Source organism: Anolis carolinensis, chromosome 2, assembly GCF_035594765.1.
Source record: "Anolis carolinensis isolate JA03-04 chromosome 2, rAnoCar3.1.pri, whole genome shotgun sequence".
NCBI classification, from domain to species: domain Eukaryota; kingdom Metazoa; phylum Chordata; class Lepidosauria; order Squamata; family Dactyloidae; genus Anolis; species Anolis carolinensis.
Window position 1 is genome coordinate 182,872,950 of NC_085842.1, and position 27,130 is coordinate 182,900,079.

At 44.1% G+C, this 27,130-nt stretch overlaps 1 protein-coding gene across 3 annotated transcripts; it reads left to right on the forward strand.

Annotated features, from left to right (window-relative positions):
* Positions 1 to 771: 771 nt before the first annotated feature.
* On the forward strand, positions 772 to 27,093 carry dusp9 (dual specificity phosphatase 9). Of its 3 annotated transcripts, none has more exons than XM_008103876.2 (4): positions 772 to 1,082; positions 6,066 to 7,364; positions 18,527 to 18,949; positions 24,458 to 27,093. In XM_008103876.2, exons 2-4 carry the CDS (start codon positions 7,007 to 7,009, stop codon positions 24,751 to 24,753), a joined length of 1,077 nt encoding a protein of 358 aa, XP_008102083.1. In that variant the 5' UTR covers positions 772 to 1,082; positions 6,066 to 7,006; the 3' UTR covers positions 24,754 to 27,093. The 3 variants fall into 3 exon arrangements, with proteins under 3 accessions (XP_008102083.1, XP_003216911.1, XP_016846671.1); XM_003216863.3 differs by lacking the exon at positions 772 to 1,082 and adding an exon at positions 1,122 to 1,296; XM_016991182.2 differs by lacking the exon at positions 772 to 1,082 and having other exon boundaries at positions 5,300 to 7,364.
* Positions 27,094 to 27,130: the final 37 nt, after the last annotated feature.

Here is a 27,130-nt window from a genome sequence, read left to right on the forward strand (position 1 = left end):
GTCTCTGTTTGATGTGTTTATGGGCATTGAATGTTTGCCCTATGTGTGTATAATGTGAGTACATTATGTGTGTACATTATATAATGTATAATGCCCTGAGTCCCCTTCGGGGTGAGAAGGGCGGAATATAAATACTGTAAATAAATAAATAAATAAATAAATAAATAATATAAGATTCTAAATGGGTTATATAGCTGTGTGGAAGGGCCTTGAGTCTACACTGCCATATAATCCAGTTAAAATCTGATAATCTATGGAAGAGGCCTAAGTGAGGCCTAACTGTGCCTGTCCCCTGGGCTGAGTAGGTTGCTAGGAGACCAAGTGGGTGGAACTTAACCTTCAAACTGGCAGCAATTGGATAAAAACTATTTTTCCTCTCCCTGCCATTAGGACTTTATTTTTCTTTTCTTTTTGTTGTATCAACCTAGAGCCGTGGATGATGGGTTGTGTTGTCAAATTTCGTGGTTGGGGGGCCTGTAGTTTTGTTGTTTTGTCCGCTGCCCTGATGCCATCACTCTTTTATATAGAGAGAAGATGTAGAAGAGGCCTGGGCATTTTTCCAGGGTGTCCTCAGCCACTTGTGACTATGGAGGACCAAGTGTAGAAGGAGCACCTCGGTATTCCTTCCCACGCAGGCGCACTCGCCCTGCTGTCTCCTTCGCCCCGCCTCCTCCCGAGCAGGCTCCTGGGGGCCAATCAGGAAGCCGGTGGGCGTGGCCTCCCCGGGGCTGTACACAGCCACCACGTGGAGCATGCCAGTGGCCCCCGAGACGGCGGCGGAGGCGGACGTGTTGGCGGAGCGAGAGCGCGGGAAACATGGGTGCAGGGAGGCATGCCATCCCTTCTCTCTTCCCGTGGGGATCTTCAGTGAAATAACATCAAAACATCCCCTTCCCGCCGCTTCTCATTGCCTTCATCGCAAGGCCAAGTCGGTGCTGTTGTTGCTGCTGCAGGAAGGGCGCGCTGCCTCTCCTCCCTCCCTCCCTTCCCTGGCTGGCCTTTTCCCGAAGCGCTGCTGCAGAGGACTGCAGATCGGAGCCGGGATGGAAGCATGGCACCGGAACCGTCGCCGGAGCGGCAGGGTAAGAGATCCGCTCCTCATCCGGGCCTCCTCCTCCGGGGGGGGGGGGGTTATTTCAACGCCAAGGGGACCCCTGAGCATAAGCGGAGTGCCTTCCCCCACAGCTCTGAAGGAACGCCTTGTCTTCACCTCCTGTGTTTGGGACTCCCATTCCCAGAAGCCCCAACAGCGTGGAACCCTGGGAGCTGAAATCCAAAGCGTCTGCTAGACTCAAGGTTGGAAAGGCCTGTTTTAGGGTAATCTATCGACGAGGTGGTTGTAGTGTTCCCTGCTTTAGAGATTGAGGATCATAACGCATTGCATTGCTTTCATGGATCCAGACAGAAAATGCAGGCAATAGCAAACTCTATTGAAATGAATGGCTCCTAGCCTGAGAATGCCAAGAGCAGTGGTTCTCAACCTGGGATCCCCAGGTGTTTTGGCCTGCAACTACCAGAAATCCCAGCCAGTTTACCAGCTGTTATCTGGAGCCCCGGTGACGAAGTGCGCTAAAGCGTTGAGCTGCTGAACTTGCAGACCGAAAGGTCCCAGGTTCAAATCCCGGGAGCGGCTTGAGCGCCCGCTGTTAGCCCCAGCTCTTGCCAACCTAGCAGTTCGAAAACATGCAAATGTGAGTAGATCAATAGGTACTGCTCTGGCGGGAAGGTAAGGGTGCTCCATGCAGTCATGCCGGCCACATGACCTTGGAGGTGTCTATGGACAACGCCGGCTCTTCGGCTTAGAAACGGAGATGAGCACCAACCCCCAGAGTCAGACATGACTGGACTTAACGTTTACCTTTTACCTTACCAGCTGTTAGGATTTCTGGGAATTGAAGGCCAAAAACATCTGGGGACCCCGGGTTGAGAACCACTGCCACAGAGTTACGCTCAGAGGACATGGTAGATGATATGATACCGGCCCCCAACATAAGCCCCTTCCACACTGCCATATGATCCAGGTGATCAAACCAGATAGTCCAGATTATCTGCTTGGAACTGGATTATATGAGTCTACACTGGCATATAATCCAGCTCAATGCAGATAAAGTGGATTTTGTATGGCAGAGTAAAGGGGGCCTTAAAAGGTAAAGGTTTTCCCTGACGTTAAGTCCAGTCGTGTCTGACTCTGGAGGTTGGTGCTCATCTCCATTTCTAAGCCGAAAAGCCGGCATTGTCTGTAGACACCTCCAAGGTCATGTGGCCGGCATGACTGCATGGAGCGCCGTTACCTTCCCGCCGGAGCGGTACTTATTGATCTACTCACATTGGCATGTTTTCGAACTGCTAGGTTGGCAGGAGTTGGAGCGGACAGCGGTCACTCATTCTGCTCCCGGGATTTGAACCTGGGACCTTTCGGTCTGCAAGTTCAGAAGCTCAGCGCTTTAACACACTGCGCCACCACCAAGGGCCTTAAAGGGGGCCTTAGGGAGGAGCAATCACCTTGCAAGGTAGCATCCCTATCGGTCTGTTTCAGTATAAAAAGACATAAGGTAGCCCTGTAGTGTCTTGGAAACTGACCGAGAGAAAACACCATTTTTAGCATCAGCTTTATTGAACTCCATTGCTGCCTTTGATGAAACACATTAGACATTTCTTTGCGCTAGTTACTCTCCTGGGTGTACTAGTATTCCCTTACGTATTTCCTTGCCAAGATCTTTGTCTCTTTCAGCCACAGGGCCCGTGCAATATATGTGTGTGTGTGTGTGTGTGTCTCACTTATCCAACATAAATGGGCCAGCAGAACGTTGGATAAGCAAATGTGTTGGATAATAAGGAGGGATTAAGGAAAAGCCTATTAAACATCAAATTAGGTTATGATTTTACAAATTAAGCACCAAAACATCATTTTATAGAACAAATTTGACAGAAAAATTAGTTCAATACACAGTAATGCTATGTAGTAATTACTGTATTTACGAATTTAGCACCAAAATATCATGATGTATTGAAAACATTGACTACAAAAATGCATTGGATAATCCAGAACGTTGGATAAGTGAGTGTTGGATAAGTGAGACTCTACTCTGTGTGTGTGTGTGTATATGTATATATATGTGTATGTGTGTATATATATATATATAGGGCCCCTGGTGGCGCAGTGGATTAAACCGCTGAGCTGCTGAACTTGCTGACCAAAATGATGGCGGTTCAAATCCAGAGAGCAGGGTGAGCTCGCGCTGTTAGCCCCAGTGTCTGCCAACCCAGCAGTTTGAAAACATGCAAATGTGAGTAGATCAATAGGTACTGCTCTGGCGGGAAGGTAACGGCGCTCCATGCAGTCATGCCAGCCACATGACCTTGGAGGTGTCTACAGACAATGCTAGCTCTTCAGCTTAGAAATGGAGATGAGCACCAACCCCCAGAGTCCGACACAACTAGACTTAACATCAGGGGAAAACCTTTACTTTATGAGCCCTTAGTGGTGCATCGGATTAAACTGCTGAGCTGCTGAATTTGCTGACCAAAAGGTTGGCAGGTTGAATTTGGGGAGCGGGATCAGTGAGCTCCCACTGTTAGCCCCAGCTTCTGCCAACCCAGCAGTTCGAAACCACGCAAATGTGAGTAGATTAATAGGTACCGCTCCGACACGAAGGTAGTGGCACTCCATGCAGTCATGCCGGCCATATGACCTTGGAGGCGTCTACAGTCAACGCCGGCCCTTCAGCTTAGAAATGGAAATGAGCACCAACCCCCAGAGTCCGACACAACTAGACTCAATGTCAGGGGAAAACCTTTACCTTCTATATATATCAACACAGTGCACTGCACAATAGTGCAGTGTATTGATATATATGTATATCGTGGCCCTTAAGATACCTCTGTTGCCGCACAGTAAGGTGGACATGGAAGGCACCTTTGGCCTTTTGTGCTTTCTGTCTCTTAAAGCTTTGACAGTGATCTGGGACCTTTAAAACATAGGCTCTGTTTACCTTTCCATCCATCTTGAAACACCGCAGGCGGATCACACATCTCTAATCCCACCAAAATGTAGATGCTCAAGCCATGTTATTTACAATGTTACAGTCAAATGGTGTCCCTTATATAAAATGGCAACATCATGGCTTACTTTTGGGGGGGGGGGGCGGATTTTGTTTGGAATCTTTTAAAGCTGTGGTTGGTTGACTCCATGGATACAGAGAGCAACGATAGAGGAATCTAGGCCTCAATTCACAGTCAAGAGGGAAGAGGAATTAAAGGGAATTAGTGTTGGACAGAGTTCAAGTCTTGAGCTAGAGCTGGATTGATATACAGTAGAGTCTCGCTTATCCAAGGTTCTGTATTATCCAAGGTAGTTTGCCTTTTAGTAGTCAATGTTTTTGTAGTCAATTTTTCAATAAATTGCGAGTTTTTGGTGCTAAATTCATAAATACAGTAATGATTACATAACGTTATCGTGTACTGAACTGCTTTTTCTATCCATTTGTTGTAAAGCATGATGTTTTGGTGCTTAAATTGTAAAATCACAACATAATTTGATGTTTAATAGCTTTTCCTTAATCTCTCCTTATTATTCAACATTTTTGTTTATCCAATGTTCTGCCGGACTGTTTATGTTGGATAAGTGAGACTCTACTGTACATTGTTATGAAGCTCATGAGGTGTCCTTGTGCCAATCACTGTTGATCACTTCAACCCAGCTTTTTTATTCAGAGGAAGCCCTTATCAAAAATAAGTATGTCCACAGCTCTAAAATCCCTTGCTGTACCCCTAGCAACCTCTCCAAGAAACCTTGGACCCTTCCACACAGCCATGTAACCCAGAATATCAAGGCTGAAAATCCCACAATATCTGCTTTGAACTGGGTTTCTGAGTCCACGTTACCATATATTCCAGTTCAAAGCATATAATTTAAGATTTTATTTAGCTGAGTGGAAGGGACCCTAGACTACGAAGCCTTGACCTATGTTCTAAGTCTGATGTAAAGATAAAGGAGAAGGAGCCTCGGAGTGAATTGGGAGGGGGTGGCTTTGAATTTTTTTTTCGTGTCAGGAGCAACCTGAGTTGCTTCTGGAGTGAGAGAATTGGCCGTCTGCACGGACGTTGCCCAGGGGACGCCCGGATGTTTTGATGTTTTACCATCCTTGTGGGAGGCTTCTCTCATGTCCCCGCATGGAGCTGGAGCTGATAGAGGGAGCTCATCCACGCTCTCCCCGGGTGGGATTCAAACCTGGCAGCCTTCAGGTCAGCAACCCAACCTTCAAGTTACAAGGCTTTTATCCCCTAGGCCACCGGGGGCTCTGGCTTTGAATATGATGGATGCATATAATAAACATGCAGTTCCAGTTTGCTACAAGTGACTTGGCCTTGTGTGCCCCCTATTGATAAAGTCAGGAACACCAATGCTTGAATGCTTCTCCAACAGATCATTTGTGTGAGACCACTGGCTCATCTAGTTCCCTTGTGGGAATTACATAGCCCTTCTGTTGTTCCTGGTCTGCAGGTCCCACTGATGATGAAATGTAATGGGAGGTGCAGTGAAATAGAGTTTGGCAGTATTCCCTTCCTTGTCTGTGTAGTAGCATCTCCTTAGATGTTTGCATCTCTGTTTTTTCCCAACTGTCCTGGAAACGCTGGGGATTGGACCTGGGACTTACTGCACACAAAGCACTCTGTGGTTGTACGGAGAGCTCTGAGCAAGTTCAGAGTGTCACTTTCCAAATAACCACAGACTCAAAGGTTTCCAAGGTCAAAGAGGTGACAGATTGGCAAGTTCCCACCCATTTCCCCTCCCCCCTTTTCTTTCTTTCTTCTGTACGAGTTCCTGCCCTGTTCCATTCAGCCTGTGTGTTGTCATCCGGCTCTTGGCAGTAGCTGCCGTCTTCCCTCCAGTTGCCAGGAAGTCTCTCGTCAGCATCTGGCCAGGATGCTGGGGGGACAGCAAGGTGCCAGGAAGAGAACACGCACTTCCCGTGTTTCCCTCACCCCTGCTGCTGGATCTCTCTCTCCCTTCTCCCCCCGCCCCTTCCCTAGGCTCATTTCTCTCCTTTGCTTACCCATTGCAGGTCCATCCCATGATGGATTACAAAGCCACGCTCACCAGCACAGCTTTTCTGGAGCCCTGAGGAACCAGGAGCAAACCTCTCTTGCTTGCTCCTTTTTTATTCTTCTCCTCTTAGGGCTTATCTGGATGCCGGCGGCCCACGAAGCCACTTCCCTCTGGGTTCTGCCCCAGTGTGTCCTTTCCTGTGGTGTTGGATAGACTGCTGCTGAGCCGATCGAAGAAGATGTTTCTTTGGACTGGTCCACAAAAGATGTCTCTCCTCAGCTTGCTGCCCCCCCGAGAGCCTTGATGGGACAAAGTTTTTTTTAAGTGAGATTAATCTGGTTAGCTTTACCCAGAGGAAGGTTGTCTGGCTACCCCTCCAATGACCAGGCATTTCTTTGCCTGGATGCACCGCTAAAGAATAGACACAAAGAATGTCAGGCAAGCCAGGATCCTAAGCCGAGTTTCTAGGAAGTTGCACTGCTCAGAGAACAAACCACAACAGGAGAGCCCTCCTCAAGGCCCTTTTTCCTCCTCCAGACCTTTGACCTTCCTTCCTCCCAGAATCCATCTGCCAGTTCATGCTCCCACTTCTGGTTTTCAAAAGCCATAGAGAAAGAAACTAAAGGATGATTCTGTTCACAGAGTCATGCCTCATGGTGCTTCCTTCGTAACTTACTAGCAAATATAATTTCTCTGTGATGGAGATGGATAGACTTTTGGCTATGGCAACATGAGGTGGTAGGCATTTTCTCAGGGGCTAAGATCACCGGGCACTTTAAATCCAGAGCTCGATGACAATCTCATACTCTCCAGGGGGGAAATTACACTGACCTTTCCTCTGTCCCTAAACAGAGTGTCGTATGCTATTGGACCTGGGAGAATTCTGGCAGCGGTTTGCACTGTGGCCAGAACCAGCGTGAACTTTTCTAGCCCGTCAGCCCCGTGGCTAGTAGCTACATGGAAGACTTGAGCAAATCCGCCTCATGGCTGAGGGCCGAGCTGGCCTCCCCTTCCCCATGTCTCCACATCCTCGATTGCCGCAGCCGGGAGCTGTATGACTCGTCCCATGTGGAACGGGCCCTGAGCGTGGCCCTCCCTGGGTTGTTGCTCCGGCGCCTCCGCAAGGGGAACCTTTCTGTCCGGTCCTTGTTGCCTGCACCACCGCAGGGCCTCCGGGACAACCCTGTCCTACTGTATGATGAGGGAACACTTCATCTGCCCCAACATGGAGGCCATGAGGACGATGAAGACTCGGTGCTGGTGACATTGCTGCAGAAGCTGCGGGAGGAAGGTTGCTCGGCTTACTACCTCCAGGGTAAGTGTACAGGTGATGGTAGTGCTTGTGGGAGAAGGAAGTGTGCCTTTATGCATGCGTGGGGGGTTTCTTACTCTATTTCGGAGGCAGCAAGTGTTTCCATTAAATTGCTTTTGCATTTAGTCCAAACTTTAAATGGGCTATCCAAGGTGCTGAAACCTATCCTCAAAAATATTCAGAATTTTATATATAGTTCCTTCAGACGTAACACCCAGAATGAATTTACTACCCCACTGACATGGAAACCACCTTTCATGTCAGGGAGAAGGTGAAACCAACAGCCTGTCTGCCCGATTGGAATGTAGAGGGGTCCATAGTACTGTTGAAATTTTAATTACCTAAGTGTGTTTACTGTATTTTCTCCAGGGAGTTTGAGGAAGTATATATTGCTCTCCTCCATTTTATCCTCAAAGCAACAAACCTATGAGGTAGATCTGGCTGTGAAAGAAAAAGATCTGTCAGGATCACCCAGTGAAGTTCATGGCTTCTTTCTTTTCAGTTCAGTGTTAGAAGGAAAATAATTTTTGTCTTGATTTAAACCAGGGTTGCAGATTGTGTGGCCCTCGAGTTGTTCCTGAACTGCAACACCCAGCCAGTTTACCAGCTGTTAGAATTTCTGGAAGTTGAAGGCCCAAAACATCTGGAGACCCCCGGGTTGAGAACCAATGCCTTAGAGGACTGTACTTTGCCTATCCATAATCTAAACAAACCATTCTAGTCCATGACAAATGTATGTCCGACCTTTTGGTTTTACAAAAGCAGCTCTCCTAAGGTAGCTGAAAAACTCCACAAGAGAAAACCAAACGGTTGGGCAGCAAATCAGTATAGTATAACTATCAGCTAAAGACTGTGTTATATTTTAAAATGTTTGTAAGCTAAGATCCCCAGTTCTTTTCATCAGGTAGGATGGTACAAAAGGCAGAGAGTGGTGGGGGGAGAGGGAAAAGCCCCTGACATGATGTGGATATTGTGATGTCTGCATTATGCCCTAAGAACAAATGGGTAAAGCTATAATACAAAGTTGGATAATGGGCAACTCTCTGCAACACTCCTCATTGGATCTGCTAGCTGAGGCTGATGGGAGTTGTAATGAAGGGTTTTCCCCTAAGGATTCTAGGAGCATACCTAAACCTCTGTTTTAGAAAAAAATAGCTTTATTAGGACCTGCACATAATAACAACAAACATGTATAAACTTGTGAAATCTCTAGACATATGAACTTGTCTGAAGAAAAGATTTGATACTCCCAAATGTTTGCACATGTATTGTGTGCTCCAAATGAAAAAAGGTCACGTTCCACATGTAGTTTAAACAAAGAAAATAAAGGCCCTTTAATTAGAGAAATGTAACAGATTGTCACATCTTGATGCCCCTTTAATTAACCTCATAATAAGAGCAAGGGTGGTGTAGGTTTGAGCATTGGGTTATATCACTAGAGAGCAGTGGCCAAATCTTTTCTTAGCCATGAAATAGCACTGGGTGATCTTGGACATGCCACACCGTCTCAGCCTCAGATGAAAGCAAGGGCAAATCTCATCTGAACAAATCTTGTCAGCAAAGTCTTGGGATAGGTTCACCTTAGGTTCGCCAAAAGTCAAAACTGACTTCAAGGCATGCAACAACCCCAACAAAAGATGGTACATAAATACAATTAGAAAGGGTGTCTTAAGGTACACACTATTTCTGCTTTTTGTTAGCCTTGCATGGCATATCCCCGGCATCTTTACCACTGCTTGCAAGGGGTAGTGATTGTGATGGAAGGGAAGCATCAAGTCTTACTGAAGCAGGAATAGGGACTGTGTGGCCTTACGGGTGTTGTCGAACTGCAATTCCCATTGGTCCTAATCAGCATAGTAGAGCGTGAGAAGTCATGAGAGCTGCAGTACATCCAAAAGATCACACGTTCGCTCACCCCCATGCTAGAAGGAAAGTGTGGGGAGAAGACCAGAATGCCACAATACTGCATTCACACGATCAAACAAAACCAACAGTTCCCTAGTAAATCAGTACGAAAAAAGACACAGTTTTGAACAGAGCCGGAGGAAAGGAAATAACTCTCCTTATTGAGAAAAGTGGGAGGTGCTTCTTGTGGCCTGGAGCCCTAGCCAACTGATTGATGGTGTCAGAAGCAAATACAGGGACAGGCAGTCTTATATATCTTTTCTTGACAACACTAGCCAGCAGTCATAGAATCATAGAATAGCAGAGTTGGAAGAGACCCCATGGGCCAAGTAGCAGGAAATCGCGTTCAAATACCCCCGACAGATGGCCATCCAGCCTCTGCTTAAAAGCCTCCAAAGAAGGACCCTCCACCACAGCCCGGGGCAGAGAGTTCCACTGCCGAACAGCTCTCACAGTCAAGAAGTTCTTCCTGATGTTTAGGTGGAATCTCCTTTCCTGTAGTTTGAAGCCATTGTTCCGCGTCCTAGTCTGCAGGGCAGCAGAAAACAAGCTTGCTCCCTCCTCCCTATGACTTCCCTTCACGTATTTGTACATGGCTATCATGTCTCCTCTCAGCCTTCTCTTCTGCAGGCTAAACATGCCCAGTTCTTTAAGCCGCTCCTCATAGGGCTTGTTCTCCAGACCTTTGATCATTTTAGTTGCCCTCCTCTGGACGCTTTCCAGCTTGTCAACATATCCCTTCAATTGATGTGCACAGAATTGGACACAGTATTCCAGGTGTGATCCGACCAAGGCAGAATAGAGGGGTAGCATGACTTCCCTGGATCTAGATGCTATACCCCTATTTATGCAGGCCAGAACCCCATTGGGACATCTTTCTTACTATGTTGGATTTCACATTCCATCATTTCAGCCTATGCTTGCTATGCATAATGGAATAGTAGTCCTAAATATATGGAGTGTGCTAGGCCAAGAGAAGACTTCATCTACTCTGTAGAATTAATACTGTTCCATAGCACTTTAAGTGCCATGGCTCAATATTATGAAATTCTGGGATTTATAGTTTGGTGAGGTGGTGGCACTCTTTGGCTGAGAAGACTAAGGACCTCATATTCCATAACATTGAGTCCCTCTGGGGAAGAGAGGGTGGGTTAGAAATTTATTATTGTTATTTTATTATGACACAGCAAACAAGATAGACATGCTGGATTTCATAATAAAATAACAATAATAAATTTCTAACCCACCCTCTCTTCCCCAAAGGGACTCAATGTTATGGAATATTGGGAGCAATACCTTTATGAGGTCCTTAGTCTTCTCAGCCAAAGAGTGCCATCACCTCACCAAACTAAATTGTTGTTGTTATTATTATTATTGAGGCACAGAAGTTAAAACGGTGTCAATCTGCAGTAATTCTACAGTATGGATGCATCTCTAGATGTAGAATCAACTGTTAAGATTGAGTCTCTGGCTAGAACCATCACACAACTCTCTAAGTACAGTACTGGGGCAAGAGGATTTGCCTGAATACTTATTAAAATCTCCTATGTGGAGATCACAGGTAACGTCTAGTGTGCAAAGAACATTTGCTGCCACTGAGCTTTTGTCCCCACAAACCCCACCTCCCAGAGGCCCAGGGCCCCTTATCAAAGCAGATAATCCACATTATGTGCCTTGAACTAGATTATATGAGTCTACACTGCCATATAATCTCGTTCAAAGCATGGCGATGTAGAAGGAGCCTAGAAGAAAGAAGAACTGGAGGGACACCACCAGTGGCAGTCCAATGGGAAGGTGGTTGTGGTATTTAGGACAGAATTAGAGTAGGTCTGGATGCCTGTCATTGGTCTGTCATTGGATGCCTTTTCTAGCAGCCCTAGACAATATGGCTAAGAATGATGGGAGGCTCAGCCTAGCAACATGTATTCTTTTTTCTGCTGTTTTGATTCATTTTTAGGTATATGTTGAGCAATTTGGGACAAGGAACATATTTGCATATACTGCGCATAATGAGATGTCTTGGGGACGGAACCCAATTTATACACAAAATTAATTAATGTTTCTTATATACAGAACCTGAAGGTAGTTTCATAAGCAAAATATAAAACACCTGTACCTATTGAACCATCAAAAAATAAAAGTTACTCTCAGCCACTCATGTGGACAATATAGGGGTATTTTAACATTATGGATAACATATGCTCAACCTGCACCAAAATCTACCTGATGATAATAATAACAGTAATAATAATTTAATTTCTTATCCACCTCTCTTCATGGCTCGAGGTGGGTTACAAAACAATTAAAATACACAAACACTGCAAAAACACTACAAACACACACACTGAAACGTGCCTCCATAAAAGTTACATACCAAAACGTATCTCTATGAAATACATATTAAAACAGACAAAACAGATTAAACAAAGGACATGCATTAAAATTCATGTTTATGTTTAAAGACTGTCTGGGTAGGCCTGCCAGAAAAGACAGGTCTTAAATTCTGTGTCTTAAATTGTGACAGCTGTAAACTTGGGTCTTAAATTCTGACAGCTGATTTAGCTGTCGGAGTTCTACCAGCAGGTCGTTCCACAGCCTTGGAGCAGTCGATGAAAAGGGTGGTGGTTTCCAGTCGAGTTCTTCTTTGGAGGCTTTTAAGCAGAGGCTGGATGGATCTATGATTCTATGATTCTGGCTGGTTGGAGCAGACACCCCACAGAAGACCGAAGTGTGTTGGGCGGATTGTAATGGAGAACCCCCCCCCCCCGCCCTTACTACACCTGCATACTATCGAAAACTTCACCTGCTGCTTGCTACCCAGCTCTTACAAGGTGAAGGAGTAGCCCTGCCAAAGAATGAAGCTAAGTTGGCAACTCAACCTAGATCTGCCCTGGGAAACTCTTTGGCGCCTACCCAAGCTTACCATGCTTCCTCCCTGATCTCTCCCAGTTATTTGGGCCAAGGGACAGGATCCAGTGTTTGGTGGGGTTGCCAGCTTTTCAATGGGGTGTTGTGATTGTGCTTTGCTCTGCAGACACTAGTACGTACTGATTTTAGATCCTTTGTGGCTTTTTTTAAAAGGCTTCGTCTGGCAATTTGATACAATATGTTCTTGCTGAAAAGCAGAAGTACACGATGGTTTGTTTTTCTTAGAATTGCGGAGTTCCTTAGAATCATAGAGACCAATTTGCCATGTCTTACCTCATAAAAATATAGACTGTAAGAGACCACAAGGACAATTCGGTCCAACCTCATTATGCCACAGTCAAAGCACTCCTGACAGTCTCTGTTTCAAAACCTCCAAAGAAAGAAACTCCAACATATGCCAAGGCAACATTGTCCACTTTCCAGCAGCTCTTACCATCAGGAAATTCTTCCCGATATTCAGGTGGAAGCTCTTTCCTTGCAGCTTGAATTCAATTCTCGATGTCCTAGTCTCCACAGCAGCAGAGAATAAGCTTGTCCCTTCCTCAGTGTATTTATATTTGGAACACAGATTATCTATAACTGAGATGCATGAAATATTATGCTATTGTTTTTGAAACATCAAATGTGTTATCGTGTGACAGGTTTATTATTTATATAAACAATATAAAGGTACAACTTGTCTCTATCGTAAATAAATGTCAGTATTCATATAAATTTCAAATGGGAGACATTCATCTCTTCTAAATAAACATAATAGTCCAATATATTGACAGAATATGTCTGATGATTTAAAAAGTTATTTATAGGTATCTTGGAGGACCATTTGTTTTATACGAGATTGTGGTAATGTCAGAGAATGCTTCTATACGGTGACCAAGTAGGAAACAAGGAATACAACAAATGGTCTTCCAATATAACTCTTAGTGACTTTTTAAATCATCAGACATATTCTGTCAATATATTGGACTATTGTGTTTATTTAGAAGAGAGTGATGTCTCCCATTTGAAATTTATATGAATACTGACATTTATTTATGATAGAGACAAGTCGTAACTTTATATTTTTTACAGTATATAAGTAATAAACCTTCCTCATTGTGACATCCTTCCAAATATTTAAATATAGCTCACCAGACCCACCTCCCTCACAGGCTTTGGCTTCCAAACCTTTGATCATTTTGGTCACCCTCTTCTGCACATGTTCCATCTTGTCCATATCCTTCTTGAATTGTGGGACTCAGAACCGACACAGTATTCCAGGAGGTCTGCTGAAAGCAGAATAGAGTGGAGCTATGACTTCTCTCAATCTAGACTATACTTTTTAGGCGGCCTCAAATCACATTGTCTTTTTTAACTGCCACATCACATTATTGACTCATAATGTCTAGATCCCTTTCACATACAGAGTTGGCAGCTCTAATGGTGATCATAGGATTCATTCTGTGCCACCAATCACATCCACATTTTTCTATTTCTTACTATGATGCAGAGGTAGAAGACCCATACGCCTCTAGAAGCTTTGAACTTCACCTCCCATGATGCTTTATGTTGACCACGATGGCTTGAACTTCTGTGATCTGAAGTTTGCAAAAATCTAGAAGATTGAAATGTCTCCACCCTTGTTATAAATACACATTAAGTCCCCACCTCTGTTGTCCTGGGTGGTGTCTTCCTGTGATTTATCCCCTGGTATGGTGAGCCAGAAAGTATTTGTATCAATGGATTATGGGAGAGGCTGGTGAGATAAGCCTAAATCTGTGCATCTGATTAGGAAAACATAGTGCTGCTTTGGACAAAGTCCTAGTTTCCTTCACAATTCTTGAAGCTACAAGTTTTCTCTTCCTTTTTCTGTTAAGCCAAGCTCATCTTTAAGGAATTCTTAGCAGATATCAAGAGAAAGTAATGGACATCTCCTGATGAATTGAACTTCTAGTCAACATTGGAGCCTTTTCATAGAATATAGAATAGTAGAGTTGGAAGAGACCTCATGGGCCATCTAGTCCAATCCCCTGCTAAGAAGCAGGAAATCTCATTCAAAGCACCCCTGACATATGGCTATCCAGCCTCTGCTTAAAAGCCTCCAAAGAAGGAGCCTCCACCACGGCCCGGGGGAGAGAGTTCCACTGCCGAACAGCCCTCACAGTGAGGAAGTTCTTCCTGATGTTCAGGTGGAATCTCCTTTCCTGTAGTTTGAAGCCATTATTCCGTGTCCTAGTCTGCAGGGCAACAGAAAACTAGCTGGCTCCCTCCTCCCTATGATTTCCCCTCACATATTTATACATGGCTATCATGTCTCCTCTCTTTCTCTCTCTCTTTTTCTTTATATGGCATTTGTATAATCATATAGGATATTACCCTATTCATATTTCTGAAATCCAGACTACTTCAAAATCTGAAATTGCCCGCATGGTTGTGGAGATAGTGACGTCTTTGCCTTCTGATGGATCAGTGTACACAAATTTTGTTTCATGCACAAATTCTTGTAAAGAATGGAATAAAATTTCAGGCTGAGTGTATAAGGTGCGTATGTAAACATACATTAATTTCACATTTAGACTTTAGTCCCTCTCCAAGACATCTCATTATATACAGTAGAGTCTCACTTATCCAACATAAACGGGCCGGCAGAATGTTGGATAAGCAAATATGTTGGATAATAAGGAGGCATTAAGGAAAAGCCTATTAAACATCAAATTAGGTTATGATTTTACAAATTAAGCACCAAAACATCGTGTTATACAACAAATTTGACAGAAAAGTAGTTCAATGAGCAGTAATGTTATGTAGTAATTACTGTATTTACGAATTTAGCACCAAAATATCATGATGTATTGAAAACATTGACTACAAAAATGCGTTGGATAATCCAGAACATTGGCTAAGCGAGTGTTGGATAAGTGAGACTCTACTGTACATACATACATACATACATGCCAAGCTGGCTAAAACCTGCTAAAGAACATGTGGAAATACCTTACACTAAAGGTGCATTTACCTTTTAGAAAAAATGCAGTTTGACACTGCTTTTACTGTCATGACTTGGTGCTTTGGAGGAGTCTTTAACACTGTCTGGCTACTCTAACACACTTGAAAGGCGGCTTGCTGTGAGGAGCCTTTAACACCTGAACAACAGCTTGCTGCCTCCACTCCATGCCCTCCACCACCTGGCTACTTTAACACTTGTTAATTCTTCTCTTTTGTTATAAGTTTATTGATGTTTTGTATTATTTTGATGTGTTTTGAATTGGATTAAGGCATTGCATGTTTGCTTTTTGTATGTAAACCACCCTGAGTCCCCTGGGGAGAGAGGGCAGTCTATAAAGTTTTATTATTATTGGAATCCTGGGATTTGTAGTTTGGTGAAAGCAAAGGTTGGGAACTGCTGATGTGTTGAAATAGACCAGTACCCCTAGTTGTTAGAAAGATCAGCATGAGCATTGCCATTTTCTCAATGAAGATGTTGATCTTTGCCAAATGTATAATGCTTTTGTGCCATTTCCCCTCCAGTTTCTTTCTCTATTATCCTCCTGTAATGGAACAAGAAAAAATCTGTCTCTTGCTTGTGAAAACAGGCAAGAAAGAGAGGCATCAAAAGAAAAAGTACAGGATGGGATGTTCAGTATTTGTGGCCTTCTCTCCTGCCCTTTTAATTCCTAGTGGGGTAGGAAATATCCCTCAACTGACCATAATTCTGAGAAAATAAGGATAATACTTTCAGTAGCTCTATTCATTAATTGTTGTATTTATTCTTTCTTTATTATTTATTTTGCACATTTATAACCCGTCCTTCTCGCCCCACCGGGGGGGGGGGGGATGCTCAGGGCGGGCTCACAACCAGCAACCATTAGATGTCAAACACAATAATTATAAAATTTACAGTTAAAAGCAAATCATTGAAATTTCAGTTATAAAAACATAATGAAAAACAATTATAAAAACATAATGAAAAACAATTATAAAAAACATAAATGAAAATAATTGTATCCGGAAGTGTATACTGTACGTTCTCCCTTTTTCTGAGGCACAGGACCCCCATTAAAGTGGGAAAATGCTAATATAGACCATTTTTTAAACCCCAGAGAACACTTTTCAATACATATCCAGATCCTTTAATGCAATTCTGTGGTCAACCTCTGCTGCAAATTGACCATGGATTTGCATTGGAGGACCTAGATATGCCTAGAGAGGTGGCTCTTCCTGGCAATACTAGATCCTCCAATGCAATTCTGTGGTCAACATCTTCCATAAAATCATACTGGAAGACCTAGCAATGTCGAGAGAGATTTTTTTTTCAGTCTATGAATAATCAGATCCACAATGCTTACCCCACTAACGTAGAGGCATGGCTGTAATTTTCAACAATATTTCCCAGCAGTTGGCAGAAACTGTTTAGGTTGTGGCAGGCAATTACCAGAATGTCTCTCTTTATGGCTCTAGGTTCTCATCATGCTGACATACATTGGGCTGGCTGCATGGCATAGCCTAATAAGAAGTTCAGTACAAATAACATCCAGAAGGTCAGACCTACCTGCTGCTGCAGTTTGCTGTTTCATTGCATCTTTCACCATATACTGAAGACAAAGGCACTCGCTTTAAAAAAGTTTAAAAACCCCAAAGCACAGGAGCTGTGTGTGACATAATGTTATGTAATCTATGATGAGCTGCCATGTAGATTTCCAGGGAACTTGGAGGAGGGTTTCTGCAGTACAGACCAGCTTTGTTTTCCTTTCTAGGTCCATTTTATGTTAAAGCAGTAGTTCTTAACCTTCCCAATACCGTGACCCCTTAATACAGTTCTTCATATTGTGATGACCCCCAACCATAAAATTATTTTTGTTGCTTCTTCATGACTGCAATTGTGCTACTGTTACGAATCATAGAGTAAATGTCTGATATGTAGGATGTATTTTCATTCACAGGACCAAATTTGGCACAAATATCCAATACACCCAAATTAGAATACTGGTGAGGTTGGGGGGGGGAGTTGACTTTGTCATTTGGGAGTTGTAGTTGCTGGGATTTATAGTTCACGTACAATCAAAGAGCATTCTGATCCCCACCAACAATAGAATTGGGCCAAACTTCCCACTCAGAACCCCCATGACCAACAGAAAATAATGGAAGGGTTTGGTGGGCATTGACCTTGAGTTTTGAAGTTGCAGTTCATCTACATCCAGAGAGCACTGTGGACTCAAACAATGATGGACTTGGCACAGGCAGACAGATCTTCAGCCTTCTCTGCCAAAGGGAGAAGGCCATCAGAAATATGTGTTTCCTAAGACCATCAGAAATATGTGTTTCCTAAGACCATCAGAAATATGTGTTTTCTCATGGTCTTTAGTGACCCTTCTGATACCCTCTCACGACCCCCTCCCAGGGGTCCCGACCCCCGGGTTGAGAATCATTGTGTTAAAGAGAGTGAAAAGATTCTGCAGAGGCTTGTAGCTGGAAGAGATGGCAAATGCCATCCAGTCCAACCCCTTCTGCCATGAATGATTGCACAATCAAAACCTTCCCAACAGATGACCAACCAGCTTCTGTTTCAAAACCTCCACCATACCACACTCTGAGGCAATGTATTCCACTGTCAAGCAGTTCTTGCTTTCAGGACACTGTTATTAATGTTTAGGTAGAATCTCTTTTCCTGTAGTGTTAATCCATTGCTCCATGTCTTTATCTCTGGATCAACAGAAAACAAACTTTCTCCATGTTCACCCAAAAGAGATATTCTCTCAATTAATTTGCAGGTCCTCCAGAACAATTCTGGAGGAAATGGACCATAAAAGCATGCTGAAGTACCAAGAAATGCCTAGAGAATTCTTTTGTCAGATAAAAAAAGTGTATGTAGTGATTTTCTCATTTTCGTATGGACCCTGTCCCTAAGCCTCTGCAAATGAGGTGTGGGCAGGGGACTTCTGCATAACTAGTTGAATATTTTAGTTTGCCAAAGGATCTGTAGGCACAGGAAGCTTATCACATTTGCTCTTAACTACGTCTTCTTGAACAGAGTAACAAGAGATTTTGTAAAAGACAAACAGCTCCACAATGTGCTCATTGGTTAGCATATTCCTCGAACACCAGGGTTTTTATTGCTTCCCTCTTTAAAAGAATAATCCTCTATTTAGCCCATCTAACAATAATTATTTCAGTACAACAACACCAACAACTATGAATAAACATAACTGTCCATGGTGTGTGAAATAGTACTGGAAGATTATTTAATGTTTGGAGAGTGGGAAAAGAGAGGAAATCTGTGACCACATGGGACAACATCTAGTATCAAGATCACACAACAGCAGTGCAACTCATTCTGGGTTTTGTCTTTCCTGCAGGAGGCTTCCATAAATTTCAAGCTGAGTGTCCACATCTTTGTGAGACCAACCTGGATGCCGCCATCGCTAGCAGCTCACCTGTGCTCCCCGCTGCCCCGGTGGTTGGCCTGGGAGGTTTGAGCCTTAGCTCGGATTGCTCGGATGCCGAGTCGGAGCCTCTTAGCAGCGGCATGGAGTCGGAAGGGGCCAGCCCCCCATCCTTTCCTGTGCAGATTCTACCCAACCTGTACCTGGGCAGTGCCCGTGATTCGGCCAACCTGGACACCTTGGCCAAGCTTGGTATCCGCTACATCCTTAATGTTACGCCCAACTTGCCCAACCTCTTTGAGAAGAATGGTGACTTCCATTACAAGCAGATCCCCATCTCGGACCACTGGAGTCAGAATCTCTCCCAGTTTTTCCCTGAGGCCATCGAATTCATTGGTGAGTGAGGTGAAGTGGCTGTAGCAATGTCACCAGGGGGGTGGATCGCAGCAGATGACACCATCAGAGGGGATGACAACAAAACAACTGCCAATAAAATGTTGGTGCGGTGTTTCAATATAAATGTAGTCTTTTTAAATGGAACTATAGTACTATACCTGCACATTAAAATGTAATTTTAACCTTGTAGGAATTCAGTGCATAGTGCATGTGTTCTGAATCCCTATGAAGTTAAAGTCATGTGCTAATTTACTTTTATTATTTTTTATTATTTATTACTTACTATTTATTATTATTATTTATTTTATTATTTATTACTTTTATTATTGTTATTTTTAGTCAGCTTTTTGTCTTCTGTTCCCCTTGCTTTCCACCACATTTATGTGGAGCCCCCGGGGCAGTAGTGGTTTAAAGCCTTGTGACTTGAAGGTTGGGTTGCTGACCTGAAGGCTACCAGGTTCGAATCCCACCTGGGGAGAGCGCGGATGAGCTCCCTCTATCAGCTCCAGCTCCATGCGGGGACATGAGAGAAGCCTCCCACAAGGATGGTAAAAACATCAAAACATCTGGGCGTCCCCTGGGCAATATCCTTGCAGACGGCCAATTCTTTCACTCCAGGAGCGACTCAAGTTGCTCCTGACACGAAATAAAAATTACTTTCTGAACCCTCTCATATACATTCACCGCGCTGAGCACTGTTTTTATTACCCAGTTACATTGTGTGGTTTTGCATGCACACTTTGCAAGCATACAGTGTTGTTTTGCGGGTCACTGATTTTGTCAATTTTATGGTATTTATAAACAGTTATGAGAAGAGGTCCCATGGGAAAGACACCATGTGTTACTGCAGTAGGAGACACTAACCCCAGTGGTGCCGGTGATGAGTAGCAACTAAAAATGGCTAGAAGGACAATTTTTGTGCCATAAATGCTGAAAAGAAGATTGCTGAGAAACTTCAGTTATCAAACTCATTATTAATCAAAATTACCCTTATGTGAAATGTTAGTGACCCTCCATCACTACAGTGATTACTTGATCACTACAGTTCTTCCTTACTATTGCCATCTTCTCTCACCAGTGATCAGCATAACTGGGGCTGATGAGAACTGGAGTCTGACAACATACAAGACTTCATACAACGGTTTTCTTCCCTAAATAGGCTGTAAACACATATTTAAGTAGCAGTGGGATCACTGAAAAAAGGATTGGGCATATGCAGGGTGGGCAGTGGCTATATTTCACCCACATGTGCCCCAAAGAGATCACACTGGTACAACATGACATCATTTCTGGTTTTCTTTTTTTCTTTTTGATGAGGAATGTCCATTGCATAGTCGCAGGGACAAAACTACATTTGATTAAGATTTTGAGATTTCCTACTGGCAAGCTTCTGGATACAGTACAGTCTCACTTATCTAACCTTCGCTTATCCAACCTTCTGTATTATCCAACGCAGTCTGCCTCCCACTCGGATCCACAGCTGTTTCTCTAGGCAGCAATGCGCAGCAGCAGGCCAACATACCCAACAACACAAGTGCTGCCACACTCCCAAACAAGTGGGAGACTTGTTGTAAAACATATTTTGGTGCTTAATTTGTAAAATCATAACATAATTTGACATTTAATAAGCTTTTTCATAATCTCTCCTCATTATCCAACATTTTCATTTATCCAAAATTCTGCCAGCCCATTTATGTTGGATAAGCAAGACTCTACTGTATTTTTGAACTGCTTCTCCCAGTCTTCCATCACAATTGGCTGTACTAGCTTAGGCTGCTAGATGTTGCCTATAGTTTAGTGCATGTATGGGTTTTTATTGCAGAGTTCCTGCAATGAATTGCTGAAACTTGTCAACTCCACAAAGGAGCAGATATAACATATCTGACTTAACTTGGTCAATCCCAAGGCCTTGCATTGCTTGTCCCTCCAAGAAGGGACTTGGAGAGATCAATTAATTGTTGATCTCTGGTTTTTTTCTTCATCTTGCAACTACTTTTTTACTGTGTCCTTGGAGGACCATGCAGGTCTACAACATTTAGTTAACAAGTAGGTCTACAATAATTAGTTAACAGATTGGCAAGATAAATGATTTTTTCAAATGTTTTTTACAATTTAATCAGCGGATTAAAAAAGCTGAACTCTGTGCTATTTTTACATAAGTGTTTTAACAAATTAGCTAATAGACAACATCTTACAAGAAGCATTTTCCCATCTCACTCCCCCCTCTTTTCTCTCCTTGCCATGTTATAAATAGACTTTCAGTAGGAATGTGTGTAGGCGGATAATTAATCTAAAGGTCTCAGCTTTGCTTGACTGATGAAATGTTCACAAAGGAAACCCTTCTTCATCTGGTTCTGTGGGTCAGCGGTCCACACAAGGCACAGAGGTAGGACGCCATCGCGTCGCATGTACAGCTTTGCCCTTCTGACTCCCGACTCTTCTGAACACAATGCACATTTGATATCCTACTCTCCCTCCTAGACTTCCACTTGTCTGGAAATGGTGGTCCCTGTGCCATTTAGTAATTTGCCTGCAGCACTGCAACCCAGCTATAATTCTGTATATTTTATTTATCTGATGCATTTCTGTAGTCTGTTGACCATCCTGGTCACTGAAAGACCACCTGTATATCAGTGAGTTTGCCTTGAGTTTTAGGACAAACTGTCATGGAGCTGACCAAAATGCTGAAGCTAGTTTGAAGGGAGGGTCCAATGTGCCTTTAAAACCCAGAACATATTTACTAGGATTTTTTCCCCTTCAGCCTCTTTTTGTTGTGCCTTTCTGTTTCTTGCTTGTTTCCTTTGCCCCCCTCCCCCAATATCCAGACTCTTTATAAGTTAAGTTTGGTAACTGGAACTCAAACCCAGAAGGAGCCAACAGTACATCATCTTCTGATCTGATGTTTTTGCGTTTCTTTGGCACCATTTCATAGGAGTTTTTTTGTACATATAGTCCCAGTGCCTGCAGGCCCAGGCTTTCCCTTTATTGTTTGGAAATGCAGCATCAAATATCAGCTTTTGATCAGGTTTAAACAAATCTAAGCATATCGCATTCTCTTTTACAAAAGATTAGCAATTCAGCTTCTACCTAATAGAATTGGAGTCTCTGTAAAGCAGGGGTGGACAGCTATGGTGCTCTTCATTTTGTTGGTCTTATAGGAAGTGTAGTCTACATACATCTGGAGAGCAACAGTGGTCTTCTAAACAGGACTGTGTGTGCCACAAAGTAAGGCAACCCACATTTTGCACAAAGAAAATCAGAACTCTATATAGGTTATGTGACTGATATATTTGTGTTGCATGGACATGGTGATATATGTGTGTATATATAGTATGTGTCTTCCAGGTCACTTGTCACCTAATGTAGATCTGATTAATTTCATCCTCTGAAAATGTTTGCATCCAAGAGGTAACCAGGTCTGTCCCTACATAGCATCCATAATCAGACAGGATCTGGTACCAGGGGTGCAACGGATTAAACTGCTGAGCTGCTAAATTTTCTGACCAGAAGGTTGGTAGTTTAAATCCGTGAAACGGGGTGAGCTCCCATTGTTAGTCCCAGTTTCTGCCAACCTAGCAATTCAAAAACATGCAAATGTGAGTAGAGCAATAGGTGCCACCTCGGCGGGAAGGTAAACAGTGCTCCATGCACTCATGTTGGCCACATGAACTAGGAGGTGTCTACAGACAACGCAGGCTCTTTGGCTTAGAAATGGAGATGAGCACCACCCCACAGAGCCAGAGATGAGCACCACTCCTCAAAGCCAGAAGGGGAAACCTTTACCTTTATTTGTATTTGTTGTTTCTAGGCACCGAATGTTTGCCTTGTATCTGTGTTTGCTGGAATCTGTCTTGAGTTCCCTCAGAGAGATAGGGCAGAATAAGTATTATTATTATTTTATTATGGCACACCAAACAAGATAGATATGCTGGATTTCGTATCACAAAATCACAAGTCGAACACTTCCCAAGTGTCTAGGACTGTGTGATGTATTTTCGGATGGTGCGTGCAGATCCCAGTAGGGTGGCCTTTTGCAGTTGGCAGATCGTGATTTTGTCAATGTCTATTGTTTCCAAATGCCGGCTGAGATCTTTTGGCACAGCATCCAATGTGCTGATCACCACCGGGACCACCTGCACTGGTTTCTGCCAGAGTCTTTGAAGTTCAATCTTGAGGTCCTGATAGCGGCTGAGTTTTTCCTGTTTTTTGTCAGTGCGACTGTCACCTGGGATGGCGACATCACTGATCCAACCCTTTTTCTTTTCCACAACTGTGATGTCTGGTGTGTTGTGTTTCAGAACTTTGTCAGTCTGGATTCAGAAGTCCCACAGTATCTTTGTGTGTTCATTCTCCAATACTTTTGCAGGTTTGTGATCTCACCAGTTCTTTACTGCTGGGAGGTGGTACTTGAGGCATAGGTTCCAATGAATCATTTGGGCCACATGGTTGTGCCTCTGTTTGTAGTCTGACTGTGCAATTTTCTTACAGCAGCTGAGGATATGATCAGTGGTTTCGTTGGTGGTTGTTATTATTATTATTATTATTATTATTATTATTATTATTATTATTATTATTATATCCCACCCCTTATCAGTAGAAAAGTAATTCAGACCCCAGAGTGCCTTCATTCTCTAGTCTTCAGTATCCCAAGCCTATACATGCCTTAGTCCATAGTACATTCTGTGTAATAGTCATGTGAATTCGGGACGTACCTTTCATGTCCTGGCTTTCAGCTGACCTCCCGAAATCAGGAGACATTTATTCTGGTTTTGTTTTGTTTTGTTTTTTTGGAGGAGGGGGGAGGCGCCGACCAAGCCCACAGGATCGGCTAGCGTCGCTCAAACACCCAGTAAAGAACTGGGCAAAGGGTGGGTGAAGGCACAGGAAAATCCAGCCACACACACACCCCATCGGGTTCCGTCCCGATGGAACCTCCAGAAACAGGCAGAAAGGTGGTGGAGGATCCGCACCTTGGCTGGCTGCGCTCTGCACCACTGACCCCCTTTCGGTCCCCAACCTTTCCGCCAGGTCTGTGCGTATAGGCCCAAAGCGTGCACCCATAGGCCTGGGCGCCCAGGCCTACGGGTGCAGGCTTTGGGCCTACGCACCCTGCCAAGCCTGGGTGCAGGCTTTGGGCCATGCCTAGCCGGGCCCCGCAGGGCTTACAGCCGATTGCCAAGTAAGGATCGCTCCTTACTCGGCAATCGGCTGTAGGCCCTGCGAGGCCTGGGTGCATAGGCCCAAAGCCTGCACTTGTAGGCCCGGGAGCTTTGGGCCTACAAACCCAGACCTTGCAGGGCCTACAGCTGATCAATCTGAAAGGCTCCCGCATGCCTTTTGTTTCGAGTCAGTTTTTGTTTCGTTGGGGATCTTTCCATTTCATGCCATCCGAATGGACAATACAAAACGGAAACACGAATGAAACAAACGGGACAAATGCTGCACACATCTCTACTGTGTAATTTGTTTCTACCCTCCTTCCATGTTGTATTCTCTCTTTGTCCACAGATGAAGCCCTGTCTCGGAACTGTGGCATTCTGGTGCACTGCTTGGCGGGGATCAGTCGCTCTGTCACCGTCACCGTCGCCTACCTCATGCAGAAGCTCAACCTCTCCCTCAACGATGCCTATGACCTGGTGAAGAGGAAGAAGTCCAACATCTCACCCAACTTCAACTTCATGGGGCAGCTGCTGGACTTCGAGAAGTCCCTGGGGCTCAACCGCAGTAGCCGCCCCACCTCCAGCCAGACCTGCTTCTTCACCTCGCCCACCGATGACAGTGTCTTTGAGCTGGACCCCACGTAGCGGGCAGGAGGGGGCACAATATGCGTGCTGGCTTTGCTTCTTGTCCTCTTCTGCTCTTTGGTTCTCCCTGCCCTGGCGGCAGAGCCCTTTGGCACCAACAGAATTACCTCATGCCAGAGAGAGAATGAGAGACGGGGACTGCCTCTTTTGAAACCTACTGCCACTTTGAGAGCAGGTTTTTGCTGCTTTCCTCTGTTCTCTTGGGCAGCAACAGTGATGCTGTGTCCCTACCAATCTTACAGCTATGCGGACAGGGCCACACCAATAACCAAAGAAAGACTCCTGCCCTACTTTGTCATAGTCACCTCCTCGTCCACAGGAGTCCTGTACAGAGCTGTGTCTGGAGTGTTTTGTGGTAGACATACCGCATGTCAAACACGGTCCCTTTTGCCCCCTGTTCCATGGGGCACATCAGGGCTGGCACCTGCTGGTTGCTAATGATCTCCATCGTATCTAGAATCCTTCCTCACCTTGTGACTCCACAGCTATAATTCTGAAATTAAACTGGAGATCTGTAGCTTTCTCAGAAGGATTCTACCTGCCTAGGATATCAGAATCCAGGGAGAACCAGATCTACTCTGGAGTGAACAAAAATGCCTCCAACGGTAGCCGTATCCAGTTGGGATCCTGTATCTCCAAAGTGGAGAGCCACCAGCTGCCTCTCTCACTGTCATTTCTAGGGCCTTGGTTGAACTGCAGAAGCTGAAAGGATGTCCCAGATTATTTTGCATCACCCGAGACTCTAAAATTGCCTTAAGGATCCTCTGTTAAGTCTGACGATTAACTGAAACTGTTGAAGAGGATGGAGAATTTCCACCCTTTCCTCTTCCGTCTTGGAACTCTGGTTCTAGAAGTTCCTCCTGCCAGAACACATTGGAAGCTCTGCAATTAATCCAGGTCAAATTGTGTCATAAATGTACCTCATCTGTCACCTCACAACTCCTCATCCTCAAAGCAGCACCTCTGGCTGCTTCTGAAGCTATTGGGGTGTAGGGAGCAAATGGAAAAATGTGTATCTAGTTTGAAGCTTTGGGATAGGCTCATACCAGGAATTCACAGCATAAGGGATGGCATGATGTTACTGCATGGGATGTAGGATCATGTTGGAGCAGCTCTGTGTGTGTGTGTGTGCTTTGTGCAAATTCTGGCACTTGTATGTGTGTATATTTGTGTGTGCCTTAATGCCGCTGCATGTGAGCAGTCAGCAGCATTTGTGTGTACTAGGCGGCATTTGCCCAGCAACAGCATGCCGAGACTTAATTTGCTTCCTGGGCTTATTTCCACAATTTTTGGGTTTGAATTAAATTTTGGGACCAGGACTCGGTGAAATCATATCAAAGAAGTTGGCATCTCTGAGCATGTGCAGAAAAATTAATAAATGCCAACTGGATGTTTCCTTCCTCGCCACCAGCTGCCCCCTTGGATTTGAAACTGCCTGTGCAGTTTCAGGTTCAAGACTTACACAACAGCTAGAGTCTTGGCATTTATGAATTTTTGTTTTAATACCATAAATGCTTACCTAGGAATCAATCCCACTGAACTCAGTGGTACTTGTTTCTGTATAGGATTGTGCTGTAAATTAACCACTGCCTGTATGTGAGTGTGGTCAGAAAACAGTGTGTTTGTAGTATGTCCATTTTCCAATCGAGGCTGTTGCTCTTGCTCTTGCTGTTTACTGTGAATTTGTTGGGCTGCATCTGTGCTATGATTCTACAAAAAAGTGGGGACAGAATGACATTGTCTGCAGGATTCTGCTTCCTAAAAATTCTGCATCTTTTTCCTTTTCTTGTTCTTCCTTATAAGCAACCTTCTGGCCCTTGGGGCTACTGAAACCTGTGCCTGTGAGCAATGCTTGCTAAAGTAATCCCAGTTGATGCCTCCTGTGTGGGGAGGCTCCCTTGCCTAGTTCCCACTCTGATCCTCCCAAGATTAGTAAAACCAGAATATATTATGCAAAACAGTCACAATGTTATGCAAAGTCTGACCAGTTATGCAAACTTGCTCAGTTCACCTGGCTTACAAAATCCAACTTTTCTCAAAATTTGGACACAAAATTTTCTTGATATTTTTTATGCAGGCTACGCACAAGCCCTGTGTACCTGTATGTGTGTGAACACAGGTTTTGCACAGTGGTGTTTGTCTCTGGATCTATGCTTTTCATTTTATTCTTTTTTTTACTGGCAGTTGAGAGTCAGTCTAAAGAGGAATTGCTATTTTGGTATCCTGGTCTCTTGTTCTTCAAATGAATGTAAATGGCTGTGGAGCTGAGATGGTGGTGGGCACAAGGTGCCTTTGCCATGGTCAACCAGACACTTCAATAAAGCAGGACTTTAAACAATACATATTATGTGTGGTTTTGTTTTTGTTTTGTTGGGGG